Source organism: Nyctibius grandis, chromosome 9 (genome assembly GCF_013368605.1).
Source record: "Nyctibius grandis isolate bNycGra1 chromosome 9, bNycGra1.pri, whole genome shotgun sequence".
NCBI classification, from domain to species: domain Eukaryota; kingdom Metazoa; phylum Chordata; class Aves; order Nyctibiiformes; family Nyctibiidae; genus Nyctibius; species Nyctibius grandis.
In genome coordinates this window covers 623,196-645,616 of record NC_090666.1, presented here as the reverse complement: position 1 = coordinate 645,616, position 22,421 = coordinate 623,196, and the positions used below count along the sequence as shown (strand labels likewise).

General features: G+C 45.9%; 1 protein-coding gene across 2 annotated transcripts in view; it reads left to right on the top strand.

The window, feature by feature from the left end:
* Positions 1-22,421, top strand: part of GLI2 (GLI family zinc finger 2) — a 156,218-nt gene that overhangs the window by 80,362 nt on the left and 53,435 nt on the right. For both annotated transcript variants that reach the window (XM_068407554.1, XM_068407553.1), the window contains exon 2: positions 4,416-4,521. In XM_068407554.1, the coding sequence (XP_068263655.1) occupies positions 4,416-4,521 (106 nt within the window). The remainder of the gene's footprint in view (positions 1-4,415; positions 4,522-22,421) is intronic.

Here is a 22,421-nt window from a genome sequence, read left to right as displayed (position 1 = left end):
GTTGCCTGGCCTTTGAATAGACGAGGATGAGAATATAGCAGTGGGAGGTCTGTGTCTTGCTCGTAAACCTTGGCCAGAAAATCAGCTCCGACAAGTGGGGACAGGCAGCAGCGTCTTCCCCCTTATCACACAGCGCGGCGGGGCAGACGCATTCCTGCGCGAGCAGCAGCTGGTGGAAGGTGGGGCCTCCTTCTGAAGCTGCGCTTCACCCCACGGCCTTCACGAAGAGCTGTGTTATTTCTGTGTGAAACACCCTGTGTTCCCATCGTCCCTGCCGCTTGGGTGCTGCTTTGATTTGTTCTTTGCTTTTCTCTTCCTTCCGCAGGAGCCAGAGAAAATGTTTATCTGTTGTCCCAGTGCTAGGGGACTTTTGGAGGTGCCATGCCGTGCCTTTGCGCCCCAGCGTATCGTTTTGGGAGTCAGCCTCTTCTCCCAGGCAACTAGCGATAGGACAAGAGGACACAGCCTCAAGCTTCGCCAGGGGAGGTTCATGTTGGACATTAGGAAGCATTTCTTCTCAGCAAGGGTCATTAGCCATTGGAAGGGGCTGCCCAGGGAGGTGGTCGAATCACCATCTCTGGAGGTGTTTAAGAAAAGACTGGACGTGGCACTTAGTGCCACGGTCTAGTTGCCATGGTGGTGTCAGGGCAATGGTTGGACTCGATGATCCCAGAGGTCTCTTCCAACCTCATTGATTCTGTGATTCTGTGATTCTGTACCACACAGCTTGGCATGGCCCAGCTTTTTCCTGGGGGAAAACTTTCCCCAGGCCTCCTGCTGAAACCTTCCTCCCGCTGTGTAAAACAATCATCATTAGCGCTAATTGGGCAGGTTTGGGGTTAAATCTGCAAAGATTGCTTGGGTTTGGTAAATCCTCTGCCACCTCAAAGCAGATAATGCTAAACAAAAGATTGTCTTGATTAGATTAAAGTTGGCAAATTCATTGCCCTAATCATCATATTGCCCTTCCCATGGCTATTCAGGAATACATCACCATGACTTACTTGAAGTAATTGAATATAATTGTCTTTTTAACTCGTATGTGTAAAACATCCATCTTTGTTAACGGCGTGCATTGCTGTCCTGCTGCCAGCTTGCTGTCCTGTTTGGGAGGGGTGGGAACAAGAAGCAGAGCCGGGCTGACATTTATGAATTGGTAGTTGATTGCCTATAAAACCATTCATTATTTCTGACCAAGCACCTGGAAGAGAATAAAAAGGAACAGCATCAGCCACTGCAACCCGTAGGCTTGACTGATGCTCCCAGGCAGGGAAGCAGAGGGGAAGCCCTGAGTTGGGACGTTGCAAAGGGACGTCACCAAAAACAGCCCTTTTCCTCGCCCTCGGCAGCAGCAAAGCACAGAGCACGTGGTGGGGTTGGAAATGAGAGTGGCAGAGTGGAACAGGCGCCCAAGGTAGGGGCATTGCTGACCCTTCTGCAGTCCAGAGAGGTTGAAATGCTAAAAACAAACCATCGGTGCCAGTGGGAGGGAGGAAGTTCATGGAAATTTTTCTCCCATTAATAATCAGAGGTGTGAGGAGGGAGAAATTCTCTTCAGATGTCATTTTTATACCAAAAGATAACTAGGAAAGGAGGCCAGGCAGCAAACACGCTGTTTTCTTTTCTCCAGTTCTCCTGAGTGACAGGGGAAGACTCTTTTAGCACAAGATTTCCAATATTGCCTCAGCAATCAATCATTTAGAAACTCACAGTTACAAAATAGAAGGTAGCTGGTCTGGGTTTTAAGAGATTCAGGTTGACCCGTTGTTCTTAACATTTTCATCGTTATTAGTGAATTAAACTGGTCCAGGGAATGGGCCCCAAGGATTAGGATATGACTCTCTTTTTAATGTATTATTAAAACACTACCCCGATGCCCAGCACAGTTTCAGCCCATGTCAGCTCACACTTTCCTGTAGTTTGGGGGTTCACACAGCTGTGGACCTCCCCGTTACAGTAAGAGTGGCTGCCCTGTTTTGGGAGGTTGCAAAGTTTCACCTATAGGGATGCCAGCTGGGCTGCCCAGGGAGGTGGTGGAGTTACCATCTCTGGAGGTGTTTAAGAAAAGACTGGACATGGCACTTAGTGCCATGGTCTAGTTGACATGGTGGTGTCAGGGCAATGGTTGGACTCGATGATCCCAGAGGGTTCTTCCAACCTGATTGATTCTGTGATTCTGTTGGTCCCAGGACTGTGGCAGAGTTGGGTTTATTTATATGGCATAAATACAGGGTGAGCGCTGCAGGAAGCCCAGCCTAGGGGCTCAGGCTGGAAGAGATGTTTGTGTTGTCTGGCATCAGCTGTCTGAGCAGGGATAGTTGTGACCGTGCTTGGTGCGTGATGATGTAAAACCTCCTTGCCCCACTCCCCCGGTCCCCGTGGTAGCTGTGGGCTGTGGCTGCAGCGGTGTCCCCAGGGAGGAGGGCAGCAGGTCTAGGTGCAGCGGTTTGGGCTGAGCGTGGTTTGGGGAGACCAAAGGCTGTATGCTGCTGTGTGAGCAGGGGACGGGGTGTGACAGCTGAACTCTGCTGCATTTCTGACCTGGAAAAACACTGGCTGCCTCTTAAAACGAAGCCTCCTTACAAGTGTCCTTATGTAACAGATCATCCCTACCCAGGACGGTTAAAGGGTGAATCTTCCTCCTGCCAAAGCAAATCCTAAAGGGTGCAAGTTTATTCTCTCCCTGAGCTGCTTTTGGGAGAGGAGGGGAGGGGAGCAGAAGGGGGGGGGGAAGGCGGTTAACAGTTACCCTACTGTGTCCTGACATTAGGCGAGCTGCAAAAATGCTCCCAGTGTATCAGGTTGTGTGTGGTGCCAGCCCTTCGCTGGAGCACGGAGAGCAAGTCTGCTGCGGAGCCTGAAATACTTTCCACCCTGACTACCTTAGCTTAAAGCCTTTCAGCAGAGTTGGCAGGAAGGTTGTTTTTGTGTAGTCTCTCACCTCTCCCGGCGGCCCGGCTGACGCGCCTGTGCCTCACTGTGCTCGGGGATTGTACGTTGCGATGGGAGTAGGAGCCTCAGATCCTCTTGCTGATACGCCAGGAGAGACGTATACGTGGATTTCATGCAGGCTTTGTGCGATGGACCCGCAAAGAGCACAGCCTCGCCGGATGGAGTCGGCGTAGATCTGTTGCAGCTGGAGCCACAGATGCAAAAGGCTGAATTTTTAAGTCTTTCATAGCAAAAAGAGTTTGGCGTTTACTGGAGTTTGCTGAGCATCAGCGAGAGACTTGGCCCAAGCTTTGACACTTTGGTTTTGGATGGTGCTGCCCCACTCTACAGAGAGATGCTACCTGTCGCGGAGGCAAGTCGCAAGGAAATACTGAGTTTTGAAATGCTCACTTAGGAGGTTGGTTTTGCTTTGCTTTTGGTCGCCAGTTAGAAAGGCCAAGAAACCAGAGAGGGAATGGGCAGACCTGTGACGATATTAAGTAGTCTTTAATGAAGAACTTCTGTTTGTAAAGGCAGAGCAAGACCAGCCTTTCATCTTTTAGCCGATGGCTGGTACAAATCTAGACAGCGGCATCGTTACAGATGCGATGAGCCCTATCGGAGGGCGATTGTACGCTATCGTTATCGAGGCTCTGCTAATTGTGTTTCTTTACCTGCCGTAATTTTAGCAGGAAAGGCCCAGGCGGGCAGGCAGTGTTGTCGGGGGGTAGCATGGAGAAATAACCTGCTGAATTTTTCCGTCAGCTCGAGTCGCTCAAATATTCTCACCGTTAACTTTTGGGGTCAATAATAAATATTAAAACCTGTAGATTTAAGAAGTCAATGTAGGTGTTCTCTGCCTTTTGAGACCACTTTATCTTTCCATCAAAGATGAAACAAGCTTCTCAAATGAATAAAAAATAGGGCCTCAAGTGATTACAAGTGAGAGCAATTTGGGCTTCTCTCTCAGAATCTGGCAGTAGGCACTTTTTGAGCCTCTTCTGGCTGCCTAGACAGTCTGCATTAGCGCTGCTCCTGCCGTTACATTTTTAGGTAAATATTTCCAACCTGTGTGTACAGACCTTCAGGAAAGGTGTTGGCTGCCACTCCACGCATGAGGGACGACACAGGTCTGGATCCCGCCAGGCTCTGTTGAGTCTGATTTGCGTTGCAAGTCTAGTTTTCCTTGGTGCTTCCTATAATCTCCTCAAGTTCAAAGAGCGCTTAGCTGCTTGTCTTTGTCAAAAACCCTGTTGGAGATCTTTTATGTTGAAGATGTAGGATTTCTCCGCATGACTTTGATTATTTATTCATTCCACTTCTCTGGTGTATGAGAGCGCTGATATCATGAAGACCCCTTGTCTTGCACTGCTCTTGCTCTGAAATTCATGGAGATTTAGTGCCTTTGAAATTGTTTTAAAAGGAAAGGAAAAGTTTTTGAAGTCCCCTTTTTTTTTTTCTTCTTCTTCTATTCCCCTCAACAGTGCCGCAGCACATTTTTCCGGCCTTCCACGCTCCTTTGCCAATTGACATGCGCCACCAGGAAGGACGATACCATTACGAACCTCACTCTATCCACGCTATCCACGGGTAAGTCTCGCACCTCCTCTCCCATGCCTTGCTAAAACGTTGGCCGCCCGCGGTATGCCGAATCCCGCTGCTGAGGTCCCAGAGACTCACTGCCCTTCTGGCAGGCTGGCCACCCCCGGCCCCGCTGGCCACTGCTGACCCCACTGTCCCTCTCCGGTGGCAGGAGTTCTCTACAACTCCGTTAAACCTATAGAAGTGCCGTGTAGCAGCAGGACAGGAGTGCAGGGCTTCTGTGTCGTTGGCTGGCTGAGGTCCTGGGGCCAGGCTTGACTTGTGGTTTTGCACCTGCGGTGTTTCTAACGTCACGCTGGGTCTGGGTCATTTCTGGAACCGTCTTGGTGAAGACCCAGTGCCGCTCTCCCTGTTTGAAGACCTCACGTACCATTCCTCCCTGCCCGCCGGTTGCGGGGATGGCAGGGGAAGGTTGCTGGGAATACTGTAATTCACTTTGATTTCACCGGACGATAACCTGGACAGGCTGGATGGTGTTTTCTAAAATGTGGTAAAGAGGCAGGTCCTCACGGTGGTGACCATGTCCGCTCTGGAGGGGCAGGACCCTGGATGGTGACCTCCTCGTGACAGTCCCCCCTCCTCAGGGCAGCTGATGGCCAGAGAGCACAGGCAGCAGTTGGGGGCTGTACCCTGAGAGGGGGGGATCATGGTTAATCTCCTCATCCAGGACATGACAGCTCAGTAGTCCTTGGTGCCTTGGAGGACATGTTTATAGAGAGATTTGGGTTCACCTCCTGTAAGCTTTGACCAGGGCAGGGAAAAAGGAGCCAGCAGAGATGTGAGCAGGTGCTGTAATGATTGTGTGGCGGGGAGAGTTTCTCCTCATCCCTGAAACACACCATCCCCGTGGAAGGTGAGGAGTAGCCTGATGGGGTTGGTGGTCCCACGGCAGCCCCAAAATCCTTCAACCTGCAGCTGTAACACAGGGCTCAGCCATCAGCTGAGGGACAGGTCCCAGGGCACTTGGTGTAGGAGAACCCATAAGGGCTGGAAACATTTTTCAGGAAGAGCAAGGGAAGAGCAAATAGGGCTCATCACTTAAAAAACTCTCATTTGATCCCTCTGTTGACTCCGGAGCCCCACTGTGGCCTCGCTGTCCAGCCGGGGTCAGCACTCACCCGGCTTTGCAGGGGATGTTTGTAGAGCTGTGCTTTTGCTGGGTAGATGTGAGTAGGGGAACAGCCCCTGAGAGGCAAGTAGCACAGACGGCAGCAGCCAGGAGATCTGTGGAGCCCCACAGCTACCAGGGCTTTATTCTGCTTCCAAAATGCTGCGGGAAAAAACGACAGGGCATTCCCTTGGATCCTACCAGAAGACAAGTCATCGTCTTTTTGGCTGGCAGTCAGTTTGACTGGATGTTTAAAGGGGCAGAGCAGCTCCTTCCACACTGCGCGCAAAGGGGAAAAGACAGAGCATGTTGCTAACGTGGGAGTTGGAGGGGCTGAACGAAATAGTTCTGGTCTTGTGTGCAAGTACATGCAAAAAATGTAGGAAAAAGAGAGATATTAATTAAAAAAGAAGTACTGGGAGATACTTAATAAGCCAGAGCTCTGGCTAATAAAGCACATACTGACTTCTGGAAGGGACAATATTCAAAACAGTGGTTGGAAAAGAAGATGGCAGATGCTCAGATGTTTAGCACCAGGTTATTTGTGTGCCCCACTCGGTGCTCTCCTTTGCTCCTCGTGGGCAGGATAGGGTGTGCTGCATCTGCAGCAGCTTCTTCAGTGGGGTCATGGAGCAGGGTTTTCTCCAGCACACAACCGAGAGCTCGCTAGCTGGTGCCGTGTACCTGTAAATCATAATGCCCAGTGACAGGGGCCAGTATTTTATCATATTGGAGTTGTCCAACTGATCAAGCCTGGCCAAGTGTATGGTGCTGGCAGATGAGGTTTCAGTTCATCCGCGCCAATATTAATAATACACTGTCTTATCAGTGACCACATTTGTCCTTCAGGGGACCGAGAGTTGCCTTTCTTCTTTGGGATCCTTCACCTTCCCAGCAGCACCTCTCACAAAAATGGCTTGTGAGGTACTGGAGAGAAAACTTGGTTGTTGGTCTTAGAAGAGGAAACATAGTTTTCTTGGAAACGTTTGATAGGATCAATCTTACTACCTGGGCATTGTGCTGAACGTTGCCTGTGCTGCTGGTGGAGCACGAAAGTTGAGCAGCCAACTGCTTCTTGTCTGTGGGGTTTTTTTAGGGTCAAGGGAATGCCACTTCTGTTTGGCTCTTTTCCAAGTGCCCTGGACAACGGCACAACCACACTGGGAAAATTCTCAGCAGCTGTGGAGTTAGTCTCTCAACCATTTTTTTCTCTTTCAATTTTATCTGCAAACATCTTAACCTCATCTCCTGCCCTTTCCTCCTCTAGTTTTTGTCCTACTTCTCTTCTGTCTTCCTCTTCTCTCCTCCAGTTTCTGCTCTGGAGATCATAACATAATGCTCACCCTCCTCGTCGAAGGATGACCAACATGAAATCACCCAGAACATGGTGGCAGAGCGGGGCTAGAGCATGCATAGAGGTTGCACGTTTCTTGTTCAATAGGCTGAGTGGACTTTGCGGGCACGGTCAAGCCTCTAGAAATTCGAACTCCATCCTGGTGGTGCAGAAATCCATCCTTCTGTTTAAAGTCAACAACTCCAAAAAGAAAAGACGTGCATATTTTCACTCTAGAAAATTATGGTAAATGTTTGGAAGAAAAATTGTGTCACTGAGTTTTGGCTTTATGATTAATGTGATCGGTGCCTGACAGAGAGCCCCCAATTCATCAAGCTCATATTCTAGCTGTCTGCTGTCTTACCGGTACCAAATTTATCTAATTACATGAACATTGCACAGCAAATTAAGTGTAGTCTCATTTGTTGCTAACTATGGGCTCTTATTATCTGCCTGCTGCATTATGTCAAAGGTTTGTTTCCTGACTGCTCGATGCGACACGGCAGTGCATTCCCCTTCATCACTGTTTGAATTTGGCCTAACGAGAACGTACATTATTTTATCCTAACTGGAAGGAATTAATCTGCAAGGGTCTCTCGAGCAGGACCCCCTGTGGGACCCTTTTCTTGAGAATATGGTCGGGAATATGGAAAACTCAAGTAATAAAAGATCCCCAAGCCAGGGGCCTGAAAGATTTGCTGCATTTCTGCTCGCTTTTGTCAGTCTTTATCTCTTAACCATTTCCTTGTTAAACTGAACGACAAATAATTTTCAGGGCTCAAGTCTTCTCCCAGTCACTGAGCATTTGTTGTATACGTCCGAAAGCAGGTCGTGTTGGTATTGCCTTGAAATTTACTTCTAGAGATTTTTTTTTTTCAGGGTAAAATAGTGTTTCTCCAGTCATTAGGACAACTCATGTTTCTGTACAACCTCCATTGGTTTTACTTACTTGGTGATACACCACTTTTTTGACATCTTTTTTTTTTGGCTTTAAGAGCGATTTGGCAGAATCGTGGTGCTTGCTTGGCTAGTCTGGAAAGATAAAGTATCTTATTCAGATGATCTTTGAGCTCTCTGCAGAGTAAATGAACAGGAATATTGTGGATTCAAGGCATCGTTCCTTGGTGCAATATTAAGGTTGCAAAATACGGCACTCAAAAGCTAAGAAATGACAGAAAAGTAAGTTTGCAGATTCTGACTCATTTTGTGTGCCATCGCAGTAATGCACACAAATTGGATTGTGGATTCGACGCATCGTCCTGGATTCTGGTGCTTGTGAGCTTGTGGTCGTATGGAGGATGGGAGGAGAGGCAAGATTGGAGCCCGCTGGACCCTGAGAAAGGATGTAATGCAGAATCGAGTAAAACTGACTACGGGATGAAATCTCTTCCAGGACTGTAGAGTTAGAGCAGAATGAATAAAAGAAATCGCATTGGTACATATAAATTTCATGAGGTGCCACTTCCACAAAGCAACATTGTTTAATATTAAGGTTGCAAAATACAGCACTCAAAAGCTAAGAAATGACAGAAAAATAAATTTGCAGCTTCTGACTCTTTTTTTTGTGCCATTGCAATAATGCATTAATTACACAGCCACATCCTGGTTTTCCCCGGGATCCTCTCCTCTCCCGCAGCACGGGATGGCCCAGGCTCTGTGGAAGGGTGATGGTGGGTGTTATATGCGTTTCCGCATGCAGATTTTATCGATTTGTCAGAATTTCACTCTTGATGGTAGGCAGAACATAGATCAGTGGTATCGGAGCAGAAGTCATCAACCAGGGTGTTTCAGCAGGTTCAAAGCTGAACTGAATTCACCGCATAAGTTAGAGCAGGTCCTTTTATAACAAGGGGCATCTTTCATATTTTAGTGGTATTTCATATTTTAGTGAGCTGCTTCACAAAAGCTTACTCCGCTGGGGCCCGGTCTCTGCAATAACTCCCTCCACTTCAAACCAAGGGGATTCTTGGCATCAGCTTTGCAAGATCAAGCCCTTGCCTACAGAGGAAAGCTGCTGGCAGAGGCAGCGGGTGATTACTGATAGTTCCCTTCCACTCCCCACTTTTAGGTGTGTTTAGCTACTCTCAACTTTTTTTTTATTTTATTTTAAAGCACAACAAAAATAACTAAAAACTCCTTAGCTCAGCTTAAAAGTCCCTGCCAATGCAAGAGCCTTCAGGGCTAACCCTTGTAAACAGCATGCCTAGGCTTGACTCAGCAAGAAGGTTTTTAACAGTAGCTCCTCGACTGTGGTTAAAACCCATCAGGCATTACGCAGTGTAACAAACAAAAGCAGCCTTGTTTTCTACCGACATCCTGGTGTTTCAGGATGCAGTTCTGACATTATTTATTAACAAAATATTGTTGTTGCTCTTCTGTCCACACATAAAAATAATAGTAAAAAAAAAAAAACAAACCCTGAGCTGATAGTCACAAATTCCATGGCTTTCATGGGGACTGAATTGTCCTAAAGACCTAAACACAGAGAAGACTCCATCTCCATGATAATGTGGAGTTGCCCCTAATTTCCCTCTGGCAGGGATTTTATTTGGTTTAATCACGGATCTTCCTCCATTTCCCTGAGATCTTAATATATTACAGATTTTCCCCGATATTCAGCCTACACTTTTTTCCTTTATCTGATCCTATTACCCCTCCTTGGTGAAGTTTGTTTTCTTTTTACTGCGTTAAAAATTACAGAATACATTTTCAGGACCAGTTCCAATGTTCCCGAGCTGTTTAGGTAGGGTAATTCGCAGGTGGGCAAGGTGACGGTTAAAACTTTTCATCATAAAAAGGCTGTGTCTCAAGTTTTTGCAAATTTGCCAAATTTAATGTCGAGCCCAAGAGTTTTCTGTGTTGGATGTCTGCTGCAGGCTGGTTTTCCCTTTCCTTTGTTGTTTTTGTGAGATTCAGCCAAGGGAGGCAGAGTGGGGTTAAGGGAAAATATGTTGTTTAGCCATACAAAAAATAATCACCATCATCTTAGAACTGTGCTTTGAGAAACACCAGTGTCTCTTGCTTTAGAGGTGGAATTTGCTATTGTCACAGATGTGCCTTTTGCTCTTCCTATTTTAAAAAAACGCACACAAAAAAAAACCCTAAATTTTGCCAGGTAGAAATCCTTTGAGAAATCTCACTCCCAACACACTCAGTGAAGGAGTGTCCGAGTTTTGCGGCGAAATTTTCCAAACGCCCCCCGTGGCCCTGACCACGCTCCAGACGAGCCCTGCCAGGGCTTTCCTGCCCGTGCCCCCCCGTTTTCTGCCAGGGGCTCTCGGTCATCCCCTCCACTCAGGGAGGGATTTGTGACCACAGCTGATGGTGGAGGGGAGCCGGTTGCATCACTGGGAGCCCAGCGCCTTCGGTTACCCTCCGCGGGACACGGCTCCCAGGAGGCTGCGGCTTTGATCCCATCAGGCGGTTTAGGATGGGACCCCAGGTAATGGTGGTTCCCGCAGCAAGGACGCCGCTCAGTTGAGCCACAGACCGTCCACGCCAATAAAACCTGTGTGTTTTCATATTTACTTTGCTACTGGAGTAGAAAATCTTTGGCAGGTCGTGATTGATGGTACTGTGCTGCTTTGGAGATAGAGCGAGCTCCCTCCGGAGTCAAAGCAAACAGCTGCTCAGAGAGGTCTTCTTACGTGTTTTGCAAAGTTTTATGACTTTCACCAAATAGACACATTGCTCATTTGGGAAGCAGGTTTGGGGGCTCCCACATCCAATTTATTCTGTCCCCTTCTTTCCCACATGCTTCTTTTATTTATTTAAGAAAATAAGAATGTGTGAGTAAGCGATGGTTTGCAGAGGCCGGTCCCCTCCAGAAGGCTGGTTCAAACCGCTCCCTGGTCTGTAATTAGCAGGAGTGTGTTGCTTTTAGGTGGCTCTTTGGTAATGTACAGGAGGTGCTTTGGGGGACTATCAATACCGATCTCACTGTAAAACTACCAGGATTAATACTTGGTGGTCACTTCATCCATCTCCAGGAGACCATAGATTAAATACTGGGGTGCTGCTGTCCTGTTTTGGGAGCTGGAAAAATTGCTTTGATTCCATCTGTGCTTTAGTTTTCTCACCCCTAAACCGCCGTTACAGTAACACTCACCCTCCTGACATTTTCAGAGCTAAGAAAAGTCAAGCGGTCTGTGACTCACTCGGCTCCCGAGAAGGGGCTTGTGGCATGTTTTCAGGCATGAGGAAAGAAGTGCACAGCACTACGTACCTGTGCAGAAACTGAGAAGGGGCACGCTTAACATATTCTGACCTGAGTGGGAGGACAGGCTCATCAGGTCTTCTGAAAATGGGGCAGACATAATCCAAAACACTCATCAGGGCTAGAATGTTTCTGTAGGTTTTTCCAATCTGATAAACTATTCCATGGAAAAAAAACCCCAACCAACCAACCAGAAAACCCCACAGCTTTCTTTTTTGAATCTTGTTAACAATTTTCAAGCATTTTCCGTTATGAGAGAGATTTGCACATCTACAGTGTCCCTTAAATTGAGGATAGTTTCATCAAGTGTGTTAAGTTAAATAACCTTCAGAATACTTTGAAAAATTCAAACCTGAAGTCCAGAGGGACCTGAAGGTGCATGGTTTTAGAGTCTCTAAACTATGCAAGTAAGACACAGATTGGACTTAGAAACGTTTGGGTTCGATCTTCAGTTGCTGAATGCCAACAACATTGCGCTGGAGTGAGGGGCCTTGGTGAGCTCAGATGGAGTCGTGCCCATTAGTCCTCAGGGAAGATCTGGGCCACCGAGCTGCTGGTGCTGTAACACCACAACTTACTGAATGAAAAACTGCAGCTCTAATTTAGCCTAATCACCTCCAGAAGTGTAAAAACGTCCAGGAGGTTTTAGTATTGAGAACAAGAGCCTGATCTCTGAGGTCTTTTATGTAAACCTCTGGCATGTGTTCGTTTAATATGATGTCACTCTGTAATCCACCATTGCTTTTAAATGTCATTCTCAGAGCTTCATGTCAGCGAGTCTTAAGTGATAATCCCTTTGCTTACCTCACTTTATAGCAGATTAAAAGTGACTTCATGCTTCCACCTTATCCGCTGTTAAGCTTGTGCTTTAGGAAAAATTTATTTGAACTCTGTTCTTCTGCTGCTTTCTAAAGAGTTTCTAAACAGAGAGTGCAGGTCTTTCAGAAGCTATCTCAATGGTATTGCCCATTCTCCATTGCTTTCATGGATAAATATTCAGTGCCAATCTCCTGCCCTTTTAAACTCCAGTGTCACAAATTTGTTTCCCAAGTTTTCTCTCTGCTAAATGTGGAGCACTGCTTCTCCTGACCTCTCCTTTTTCTTAATCCTGACTAAATCCCCTCTCTAGATGGTGTTTCACCTCTCACCAGCTTCTTGCAGTCATGAGGACAAGAGACGACGAGACCTGTTGCAGCGTTGCTCCTGTCTAGCACTTTCTCCTGTACCACACAGGGGTGTGTGGGTTCCCCCTTTCTGGTCCTGTATTTCGTGGTCGAACTTCTACTCGAACCTGTAGCAAATCCTTTCTCAGTATAAAAAGCTCTCCATGCAGTGCACCTTCGTTGTCCACCCTCCTTTTTTCTCTCCCTGAATTTCACCCTTGTGCTCCTAGCACGCCTCCTCGTGTAACATGTCCCTCCGGATACTTGCTGCATGTTGTCATATCCTTCCTCCCCACACTAACGAACTGGCCGGGCTGCAGCCTCGCAGCATATACTCAAATATCAATCTGCTCAGCCTCCTCATTTTCGCTGTGTTTCTCTGAAATCCTTCCAGATAAATGGACAAAACCCATCCATCCCGTTGGCTTGGGAAATGAAGCCTGCGGCACGTCACTTTTCAGGTGCTGGTTAATCTGGGCTCCCAGCTACCAGTGGCCGTGGGAAGCAAATAACACAAGGTACCGAGAGATAAAAAAATAACGGCAGGAACGCTGGCTTGTGATACTGGAAGAAAAATGTAGGATTTTTAATGTCCATACAGAGCGGAAATTTTAAAAATCTCATCCAAAAGTTCCCCCCCTGACGCAACAAAGAGCAGAGAAGTCAATTTACCCTGGAAGGATGAAGGACTGAGTCAACTCTGCTGGGATTAGAACATGTGGTTCGAGGGATCCTAGGTATTTCTGATTCTCGGACCACCCAGATGGCTGGGGGGGAAAGGAAAAAAAAATAATACTAATAAAAAAAGGACCCTATTTGGCAGAACTGTGGCTCTGGATACCCTGCCTGCAGCTAACGCTGTGCGCACACATCTGCACAAACCGAAGGGCAGAACTGGGTGCTGTAACTCTGGCGAGTCTCAGATCTGCGGAGCATTTAAGCGAGCTTTCTCGATCCCTGGCTTTGACACTAAACCACGTAGGTATGTTTTTCTTCTGCGTGTGCCAGACGATTTTGAGAATTTGTGATATTACACAATTTTCTGCCTTGGAGGCTTTTCATGCCTGTGCTTTTATGTTCCACCCTTGATATTAAATAGACAACTAACAGAGCTAAAGTTTAGAGCGTTACTCGAGGGTCAAATTTTAAAAAGTGCCTGTATGATTTCAGATCGTAAATCCCACTGTACTGGGTCTGGCTAACAATGTTGTTTTGAAAGTGGGTGTTGTGGGTTTCAAAATCATGCTGACCCTTAGGGCCAGCTTGTCAAGTGCTGGTAATGCAAAGGCACAGTGGGGTTTTCAAACATGCTGGATTCCAGTTAATGCCTAACTCCCCCAACCTTCATTGAAACTCAGGACCGCAAAGCCAGCCCTAGTAAAGGAGTTAAGTACCTAAAAATATATCCTGGGCTGCATCACCAGCAGGGATTCTGCCCCTCTGCTCCGCTCTCGTGAGACCCCCCCTGCAGTGCTGCGTCCAGCTCTGGGGCCCCAACATAAGAAGGACATGGAGTTGTTGGAGCGAGTCCAGAGGAGGCCACGAAGATGCTCAGAGGGCTGGAGCCCCTCTGCTATGAAGACAGGATGAGAGAGTTGGGGCTGTTCAGCCTGGAGAAGAGAAGGCTCCAGGGAGACCTTCTAGCACCTTCCAGTGCCTGAAGGGGCTACAGGAAAGCAGGAGAGGGGCTTTTTACAAGGGCAAGTAGTGACAGGATGAGGGGGAATGGTTTGAAACTGAAAGAGGGGAGATTTAGATTAGATATTAGAAAGAAATTCTTTGCTGTGAGGGTGGTGAGACCCTGGCCCATCTTGCCCAGAGAAGCTGTGGCTGCCCCGTCCCTGGCAGTGCTCAAGGCCAGATTGGATGGGGCTTGGAGCAACCTGGTCTGGTGGAAGGTGTCCCTGCCCGTGGCAGGGGGGTTGGAACTAGATGATCTTTAAGGTCCCTTCCAACCCAAACCATTCTTTGATTCTATGATAAAATTAAGAAAATGGCTGGAATGGAGTTAAGAAACACAAACATGTTAATGAGCTGGCTTGTGCATGCTTGGAGTCCAGCAGACACGTCCAAGTCATACAGCTCCTGTAGGACTGATGGGGATGTTTTCTGCCCTGTCTCCTCTCTGTTGTAGGAACATGCACATGGCAAATCTCGTGGGAGGATATGCTACAGAAAAAACATTTTCAAGGTTTAGTTGATATCAGTTGTCCAGACTCTACTTCAAGAGCAAGTTTACTGCATTCCCTGCACTCACTTTATTGGCATGTATGGGGTTGGGTGTTGATGTGATTGATCGTGGTAGCTGATAGCGAAACCAAGAGATTGTGAGCCTTTTGATGTTTTTTTTAAGCTGATACTTGTAGGGGGAACACCTTACAGCATGGCAGGAGCCTGGGAGGTAGGAGCTATCCTTTTCCACCCCCTGAGCAGCAGAAGGACCTGTACCATGGTGTCCCTGCTGCTGAGCGCCTGCTGTTAGGTTAAATGTGAGAGTTAGGGTTCATCACCGCCTCCTGCCCTTTACCAGTGCTTCTTTCATACAGGTGGAGCCTCCTCACAGCAGAGGTGGTTCTTCCTGCTGCAACTCATTTTATCTCTCTCATACCTCTCCCTACCCCGCACACCTGTACCCAAGTCACTTGGACAGCACATGGGTGCAGTCAGGCATGCCTGAAAAAATACATTAGGGCTGTACGAAATGCAGTAACATTGAGTTTTTTGAGTTTAAGTCTCAATATGTGTTCCTAAATCCTGTAAAGGCCTTTGAGATATTTTCCTTTCAATCTTATAAAGCATCCTGGAGAAGAATTTGTCTTATTCCTCCTCTTGTCCCTTCATGAGAGGCTTTCCTAGCCTGGTTCTGGAGCTACTTAGATGGCTTTTGATTTGCAAACCAGCTGAAGGACATGTTAACTGCTGATTGAATGCTTCATCTGAAAGCCTCTTAAGATCCCACAGAGTAACCACACATCCCAAATTACCACTGGTAGAGGAAAGACTACCAGAGTGTGGTTAATACATTAAAAATAGGAAAGTTTCAAGCTTACAGCTGCATTAGGGCGATGTTCTTACATGCATATTCTTGTCTGAGATTATTTGTCTTCACTCTGAGATAAAACACTTGATTTCATGTGCTGTCTTTCATCCCGACTCAAGTGTGGTATGATATTTTACAAGAGAAGACCGCATTGTAGATGACAAAAAGCAGGGTGTAGAAAGACAGGGCGATGAAGGAATTAACGCATTCAGTCATCAAATGAGTAAATGAAAGGAAGATCAATCTAATGGGGATTAGCAAAGGAGGGGAAGAGATGTTTGTAGAAGAGATTTGAAAAGAAACGGTGAGCTGATGAGGCAGAGGGATATGCAGAAAGTGATCTAGGCTACAGAACTTATTTTTTAAGTCTCTCCCTATTCAGGAAAACATTTAAGTATATGCTTAATTAGAAATACCTGCTTAGGTCTATTGACTTCAGAGGAACTTAAATGCATGTTCACATACTGTCCTGGAGAGAGGTGTTCTTCTGAAGATGCCATAGACCAGAAATGTTTACTAAATCCCACTTGTGTATTCCTGCTGTAAAAATAGTTTCTATTGGAGATTTTTCTTGTGACAATATGGACTTGGCAGCTGACTTCAGACCTGTTACTGTAGTGGAGTATTTGTTGGTATTTTCCTGAAGGCCTTTACTTCAGTAATGTTTCTTTAGATAATTTTTGGCAAAGTAGAAGTCAAAGCCTAACGAGGAGGGACTACAGCTCTCTGGTTACTTCCACATAACGTTGCTGTGAGTCCGGCATCATCACAAAGATCCTGGGGCCGAGGTCAAACCAGCGAACTTGGAGGAGCCTAGTCGCAACGGTACCATGTGGACAAAACGTCCTGGTGCTTGATCCTTAGGAACAGCAAATTTTCGAGGAATTAACAGTGTTTGAGGTGTTGCTTTGAGTAACTGATCACCAGCCAGGTCAGACAGTGTGGTGGTACTGCTTGTTTGAAAAGACCATCAAGGAGCCAACGTTATTTTCTGTTCCTTGGAAGGAACTAAAATCAGATTTTTGCTGCCGTTTTACCCTCATCATGAGGCACTTATTTTGAGAAGGCATCTTGTGGGGGTCAAGGTATGAGAGTTAGTGTGTGGCAGGGACTAGGTCAGGGTGCATAACTCTATTATCTGTAGACCAGTGGGAAGGATTTTGCAGTCGGTTCCCAGGGGAGAAATCATATAAAAGTTATTTCTAGCTTTTTCCCTTTCTTCCTAGTCCTCCAGCCCAACTGTTTCTCTGTAAGAAGTAATGCCAAGAACTGATGAAAAGCGAGGTATCTGCAAAGTTTTATCTAGTTAAATAGTTATTACCTGTTTGTATGTTATTTCCAGTAGAAGTCTCTAAAGAGAGAAATTATCATAGTGAAATCATTGTCAGCAGACCCCAAACCACTTTATTTACTTGAAAAAAATAGAAGACTTCCAAACTCCAAATAAATTTCAAGCCATCTTTGAAAAAATAAATTGTACATGCACACATAACCAAACCGATTTTCAGGTTAGGTCAGGAAAGTTCAAACCCTCCCTCAGGACATGCAACGATGAGATGACCAGAATGTAAGAGACTAAAATGGAATTGAGCCAGGTTAGATATTTTACAACCCATGTCTTTTTAAGAGTCTCACAGGACCTTAACCGAGGACAAATGCACTGGAGTTTTGGGCTTTCGTGAATGGGAATGATGGTTACTCCGTATTCCTCACCAGAGCACCGTCACATGGCATTGCCTAATGAGTCAGAGGGAAAGGCACTCTCCCACCAACACCACTTCCTCCGTGTCCTGGGATTTTCTTTGCAAGTCATCTATTCAAGGCTTGGCTAGGTCTTGACCTCTCTTGGCATGTGAGATCTAAACCTGGTGTTACTCCAGACTTCCCTCAACCACATCTGGTTTGAATCCTGTCAGTGCTGAGATGAGTGTTACCACAAGAATAAGAAACTCTTCAAAGAGGTGTTTGTTTGTTTGTTTTTTTAAGAGCCGACTTCTGCCAAATGTGAAGAAGGTAGAAGCACTGTGAACTTTAGCTTCTTTCCCTTCAGGTCCTGACGTACTGATGGGCCTCAGGATCCTATCAGCCTGGTTTCTACATGCTCGATCTTTGTGGAGCAGGGTCTGCGTTTCTGGTGAATTATGTGACAGTTTCTGATAAGGGCAGATGGTGAGCAGAGACTTGGGCTTGGTTTGCACAGGGATATTGCATTGCTTCAGGTATGTCACACTGGTGCAGCATATTGGATGAGTGACCTTTCCTGGGGGGGGACTCAGTGAGTAAATGGCACAAACTGAGGGACAGAAAATTCCTTGAGGTCCCTTGAGCTGAAGAGCAGATCATGCTTCCTCCCAAAATCTTGCACTGGATGCAGTGGTTTCCTATCCCTTCATTTGTTTTTTGACTACGTTGCCAAACTGGCCTTCATCCAGACTCTGGTTGCTGTGATTGATTTCATTGCTTTGCCGTTCATAAACCCAACCCCAACCCTACCAACTCTGTGTTCATTGGTGGCTTTTCTCCCAGGCAGGGCAATTTTGTGGTTCACACATTCACCAGCAAAATTGCTGCGATCTATGAACTTCCAGTGCAGTAAGGATTTGTGTGTTTGTGTGTGTGCAGCCTCCCTTACTTACCAGTGCAAGTTCTCAGTTTAATCTTCTCCCGTTATCATCCTCAGTGGGTGAAAGCTAGGCTGAAAGATAACCTCCTTGCCTACAGTGCACCGTGGTCTGCACTCACACTGATTGCATTTGAGTTTCAAATGAAAGAGCCTCTGGAGTCCAGGAGCAAATCCTTGATTAAAATTAAACTGGAGCAGCTTTTAGAAGCTGTTCTTGAAGGCTGATGGTAGAAGGTAGAGATGGTGCAGCCAGGGAATCTGGCATCGTTGGGAGTGTCACAAGAGCTTGACAAATACGCCAGTAAAAATCCATGGGTATAATAGCATGAGATGCATTTGTTGTTCATTGTTGGCTCGTCAAACTTTTGTCCTGCTTTGTTGAACAGCAGAATGAGAGCTTTCTAGTGGGACTTGTGTAATTAAAAGTTTATCTCCTACTCATAGGTCCTTACAACTCCTCTTGCACTTGCTCTGTCCCTCAGATACTCTATGACTGAGCTTAGAAAGTGGCCTGTGCCTTCTTGTACCTTTTTTAATTGGCTAGAAGCTCTTTTATAGCAGGCGTGAAAGGTTGTACTAATCCTTACAGCATTCATGAGGACCAAATGTGTAGTGCAGTGCTGGGTAAGAGTAATTATTTTGCCATTACATTATGAACAGCTTTAAAACTTGCACTGTAATGTGACGTGCATAAAGGGAATTGTTAATATTAGAAGTTCAGATCTGGATAGTTGAATTTCCTTGGTTACTAATAACACTATAGATTATTCAAACTGTTAAATATTTTAAAGATCCCCTTTATTTTCACCTGTTATGTCCTTTGCTTATTTTAGCAAATCAAGCAGCAGACACAACTAAAAAAAAAAACCCAAAACCTTCAAAATGTAGGACCTTAAGTCCTGTTTTCAAAGTAAATTCCAAGCCAGAAGTATTTAGACATCAAAACCCCACAATAAAAGCATGTAGGAGCTTACACCCCACTGAAATCCACTTGGGCTGCAAAAGATACTTGAAGGTGCAAAAAGATGACTGGGGGACTTTTCAAAAGCGGCTGCCACATGCAAAACCTTGCTGCTGGGATTTAAGCATAGCTTTGATTTCCAGGGTTGGTTTGTTCGTCACTGTGTTGTCTAAGCAGGTAAAATAATCCACTGCACCTGAGCAGTTCTGTTTTCTCATTTCCAGACCACAGTACAATGGCCTTGTGTTTGCCTTTCCCAAAACTGGAGAGAAATGTTTAAATAAAATTTTGTGCTGAATTATTAAAGCCGCTGCAAATGTTTTCATTAAAATTTGAGTACGTTTAATATCCCTTCTCTTGAATTTTAAATAGAACCAATACTTGGTGACTTAATTACCCAGCAATATCTCTTTTTTAGACTTTTAACTTATATTAATAAAATGAGTGTATTTACATAGTTCCAACCTAAGCACATCTTCTTTTAACGACTAAGTGCATCATTTAAAGGGCACACAATGTTAACACCTTTTGGCTCGCCTGAGGCTTTACATTTACATCATGACACACACTGAATCCCCTAGTGAACTTTATCCTATGCAAAAAAAAAAATCATTTTCTCTGTTCTTCCTGAGAAAATGTATAAAAACCCCCCACAACTCTCTGGTCATTTTAAACTGTTCCCAAAACACACCTGCTTTCATTGAGGTTATATTCAGACAGACTTTAGCTGCCGTTGTGGAAAGCAATGGCTATAACGTGTGAGTTGAGCACCTTCAGTTGGCCATGCAAATAGAGCAGCCACCTCTTCCTTGGCTCTGCATGCTTGGAGGGCTTGGCAGACTGAGTAGAAACTGGGTTGGAGGTCTCATCCCTCTCTTCACTTAGATGCCATAACAGGAACATAAGCTGGTGTTTGGTGAGATGCAAGAAGGGTGTTTTTTGAGGTTTGTGGAGTGATGAGGAACCTCCTGCTTCTGCTCCTGGTCCAGCAGTACGAACTATCACCAGAACTGTTAGCGTGAGGAGGATGTCTGGGGGCCTTTTGCCAGCACTCATGCTGTAAAAAAACCCTGTTTTTCAGGCAGCACCCTAAACACAGCTGCAATTCCTTGGAAAGGGGAGAGTAAAGAGTGACTGTGCCTCTGCCATTGCTGCGTTCAGGAGAGAAGCAGCTTCGGTGACTTGGCATCAACCTGGTGCTTTTGGGATTTAGATGCGACATCTAAGGTTGGGTTTGGGTCATTTAAGGCTCAGCTGAGGACTGGAGATACTGAATTTCCTATCGTTACCCAGCTGAGCTTAGTGCCTTGCTGAAGGAAGGTGTAGGGCATCTAAAATTGGTGTGGGGCACCATTCAGGCAGAAAGGCCAGGGGAAGTGAGGCCACAGCACAGACATGAGGACAGAGGTCACTGGAGGGTGGTGGCACGATGATGAGGTGTGCTGTGCTCAGTCATCCTCTCCTGCCAGGCTGGCGAGTGCCAGACCCACTGGACCCTGACACAACCATGGCAGATGCGCAAGGGCGGCCTCGAAAGGCCGTGTGTGTGTGTGCATCACTCTCCAGCTAAGATGACAACGACTCTTTGAAATGTTTTTCTGCATTTGCATTTACAAAAGCTGGATGAGCCTTTTTTTAGAAAAAAAAATCTGATAAGTAGCAGGCAATTGAATTAACCACTGTTGACTGTATTGCTATCTCTTAACAAACTCCATCTGTATGGTCTCCCTTTGTAGACACAATTTTATAACTTAATTTCCCTACCAAAACATCAGTGTTTACTTAGTAAGAAATCTGTTCTTTGTCAGCTTAAAACAGTGATTTCTTTATTACCACTCTGCGCAAGGAATGACAGCGCAGAGTTGGCACTGGAGCAAGTCTGGTTGAGTCTACAGCGTTGTAATGGAAACAGGGTGAACCGAGGGTCAAGTATAATGGGATTTGTATACAGAAATGTGTCTGCATAAGGAATAGCTGCGTGAGATAAGAGAATGAAAGACGAGGCCCGCAGGTCTCCCGTCGCATGGCGGTGGAGGGAGGTGTCTCCTCCTCCCCACGCTGCCGACGTGGGAGATGGGGTTACCCCTGCGCCGGCGTAGCGGAGATGCCTCCATCATGCTAGCTGATGTCGGTGGGTGTTGGATGGGTTGGGGCAGTGGTCGGTGATTACTCTGAGAATGTCTCATATGTAATTTTTATTGATTTTTTGGGAAGCATTGGGTCAATGAAGGGGTTTAAAAGCTCTTAGTTTCTGGCTTCCCTAAAAATTTTCCAGCAGAGTTGTCAAAGATGGTATAGTGAATTTAGCCCAAATAACAAGAGGCTTTCAGGGGTTTTTTTTGCCATTTTTCTCAGCACCTAAAGGAGTTTTTTGTGATTCCCAAGGGTTTTGCAAACCACAGGCTGAAAGTGTAAACTTTCAGCAGTAAACAGGTGGGGAACATCAGACGCCTATTCCTTCCTTGATAAATATGTTCTACTTCCCTGTGTCATTGGGAAACTGGAAAAATAGGAGAGCAGCTGTAGAGAATGACACCAACAGATCTGTGAGCAGAAGGGTTTTGGAAGGAAGGCTTCTCGGGTGGTACATGGATGATGAGATATAAAACACCTCATCCATGAGGCGGGGGGAGCATGCTGGCTCCTTTGAAGTTTGTTGGAGTTGTACAGTTCAGCAATCAGTGCTGGGGTTGTAGCACAGGACTGGGCTTCTGGAAATGGCACTTAGTGCCGTGGTCTAGTTGACATCGTGGTGTCGGGGCAATGGTTGGATTCGATGATCCCAGAGGGCTCTTCCAACCTGATTGATTCTGATTCTGATTCTGATTCTGATTCTGATTCTGATTCTGATTCTGATTCTGATTCTGATTCTGATTCTGATTCTGTTTATTGCATTTAGTTTCTCCTGCCACAGAGCCTTTCTCAGTCTCACACTGCAGGCTAGAGCTGGTAGAGAAATGCCGGTTGTTTATCACCGTCAATTGCAGAGAGATTCAGCTTTCTCTGAATTATTTGTGTTCGTCTTTTCCCTATGGAAATTTAACTCCCAGCTGAATGTTGTCCGTATTTTAAAAACATCTGTATTGCATTCTGGTTCTCTTTCTTTCTAATGATAGGGAAAAGGAAAGAAAAAGGTGATCGGTTAAAAAGGAGACATTAAAATGGAAGAGCTAACTTGTTGTTAATTCTCTGATTTTTGTACAGAAAACTCCAGACATTTCCAAGAGAAAAGCTTGTTTGGAATAAAAAAGGCTTTTCTCCCCGCAGTCATATCAGTGAAAAACTTTTACCTAGTTCTGCTCTTCACCATATAATTGCTTGCTTTTCAACATACTCGTAGCAAAGGACAGGATGGCTGCTGGATCAGATCTTACATTACATCTTGAGCTCTTTGAGTGCCATTAGCATTTCCTTTTAGAAGTGAAGAAATATTGACAGTTTGGT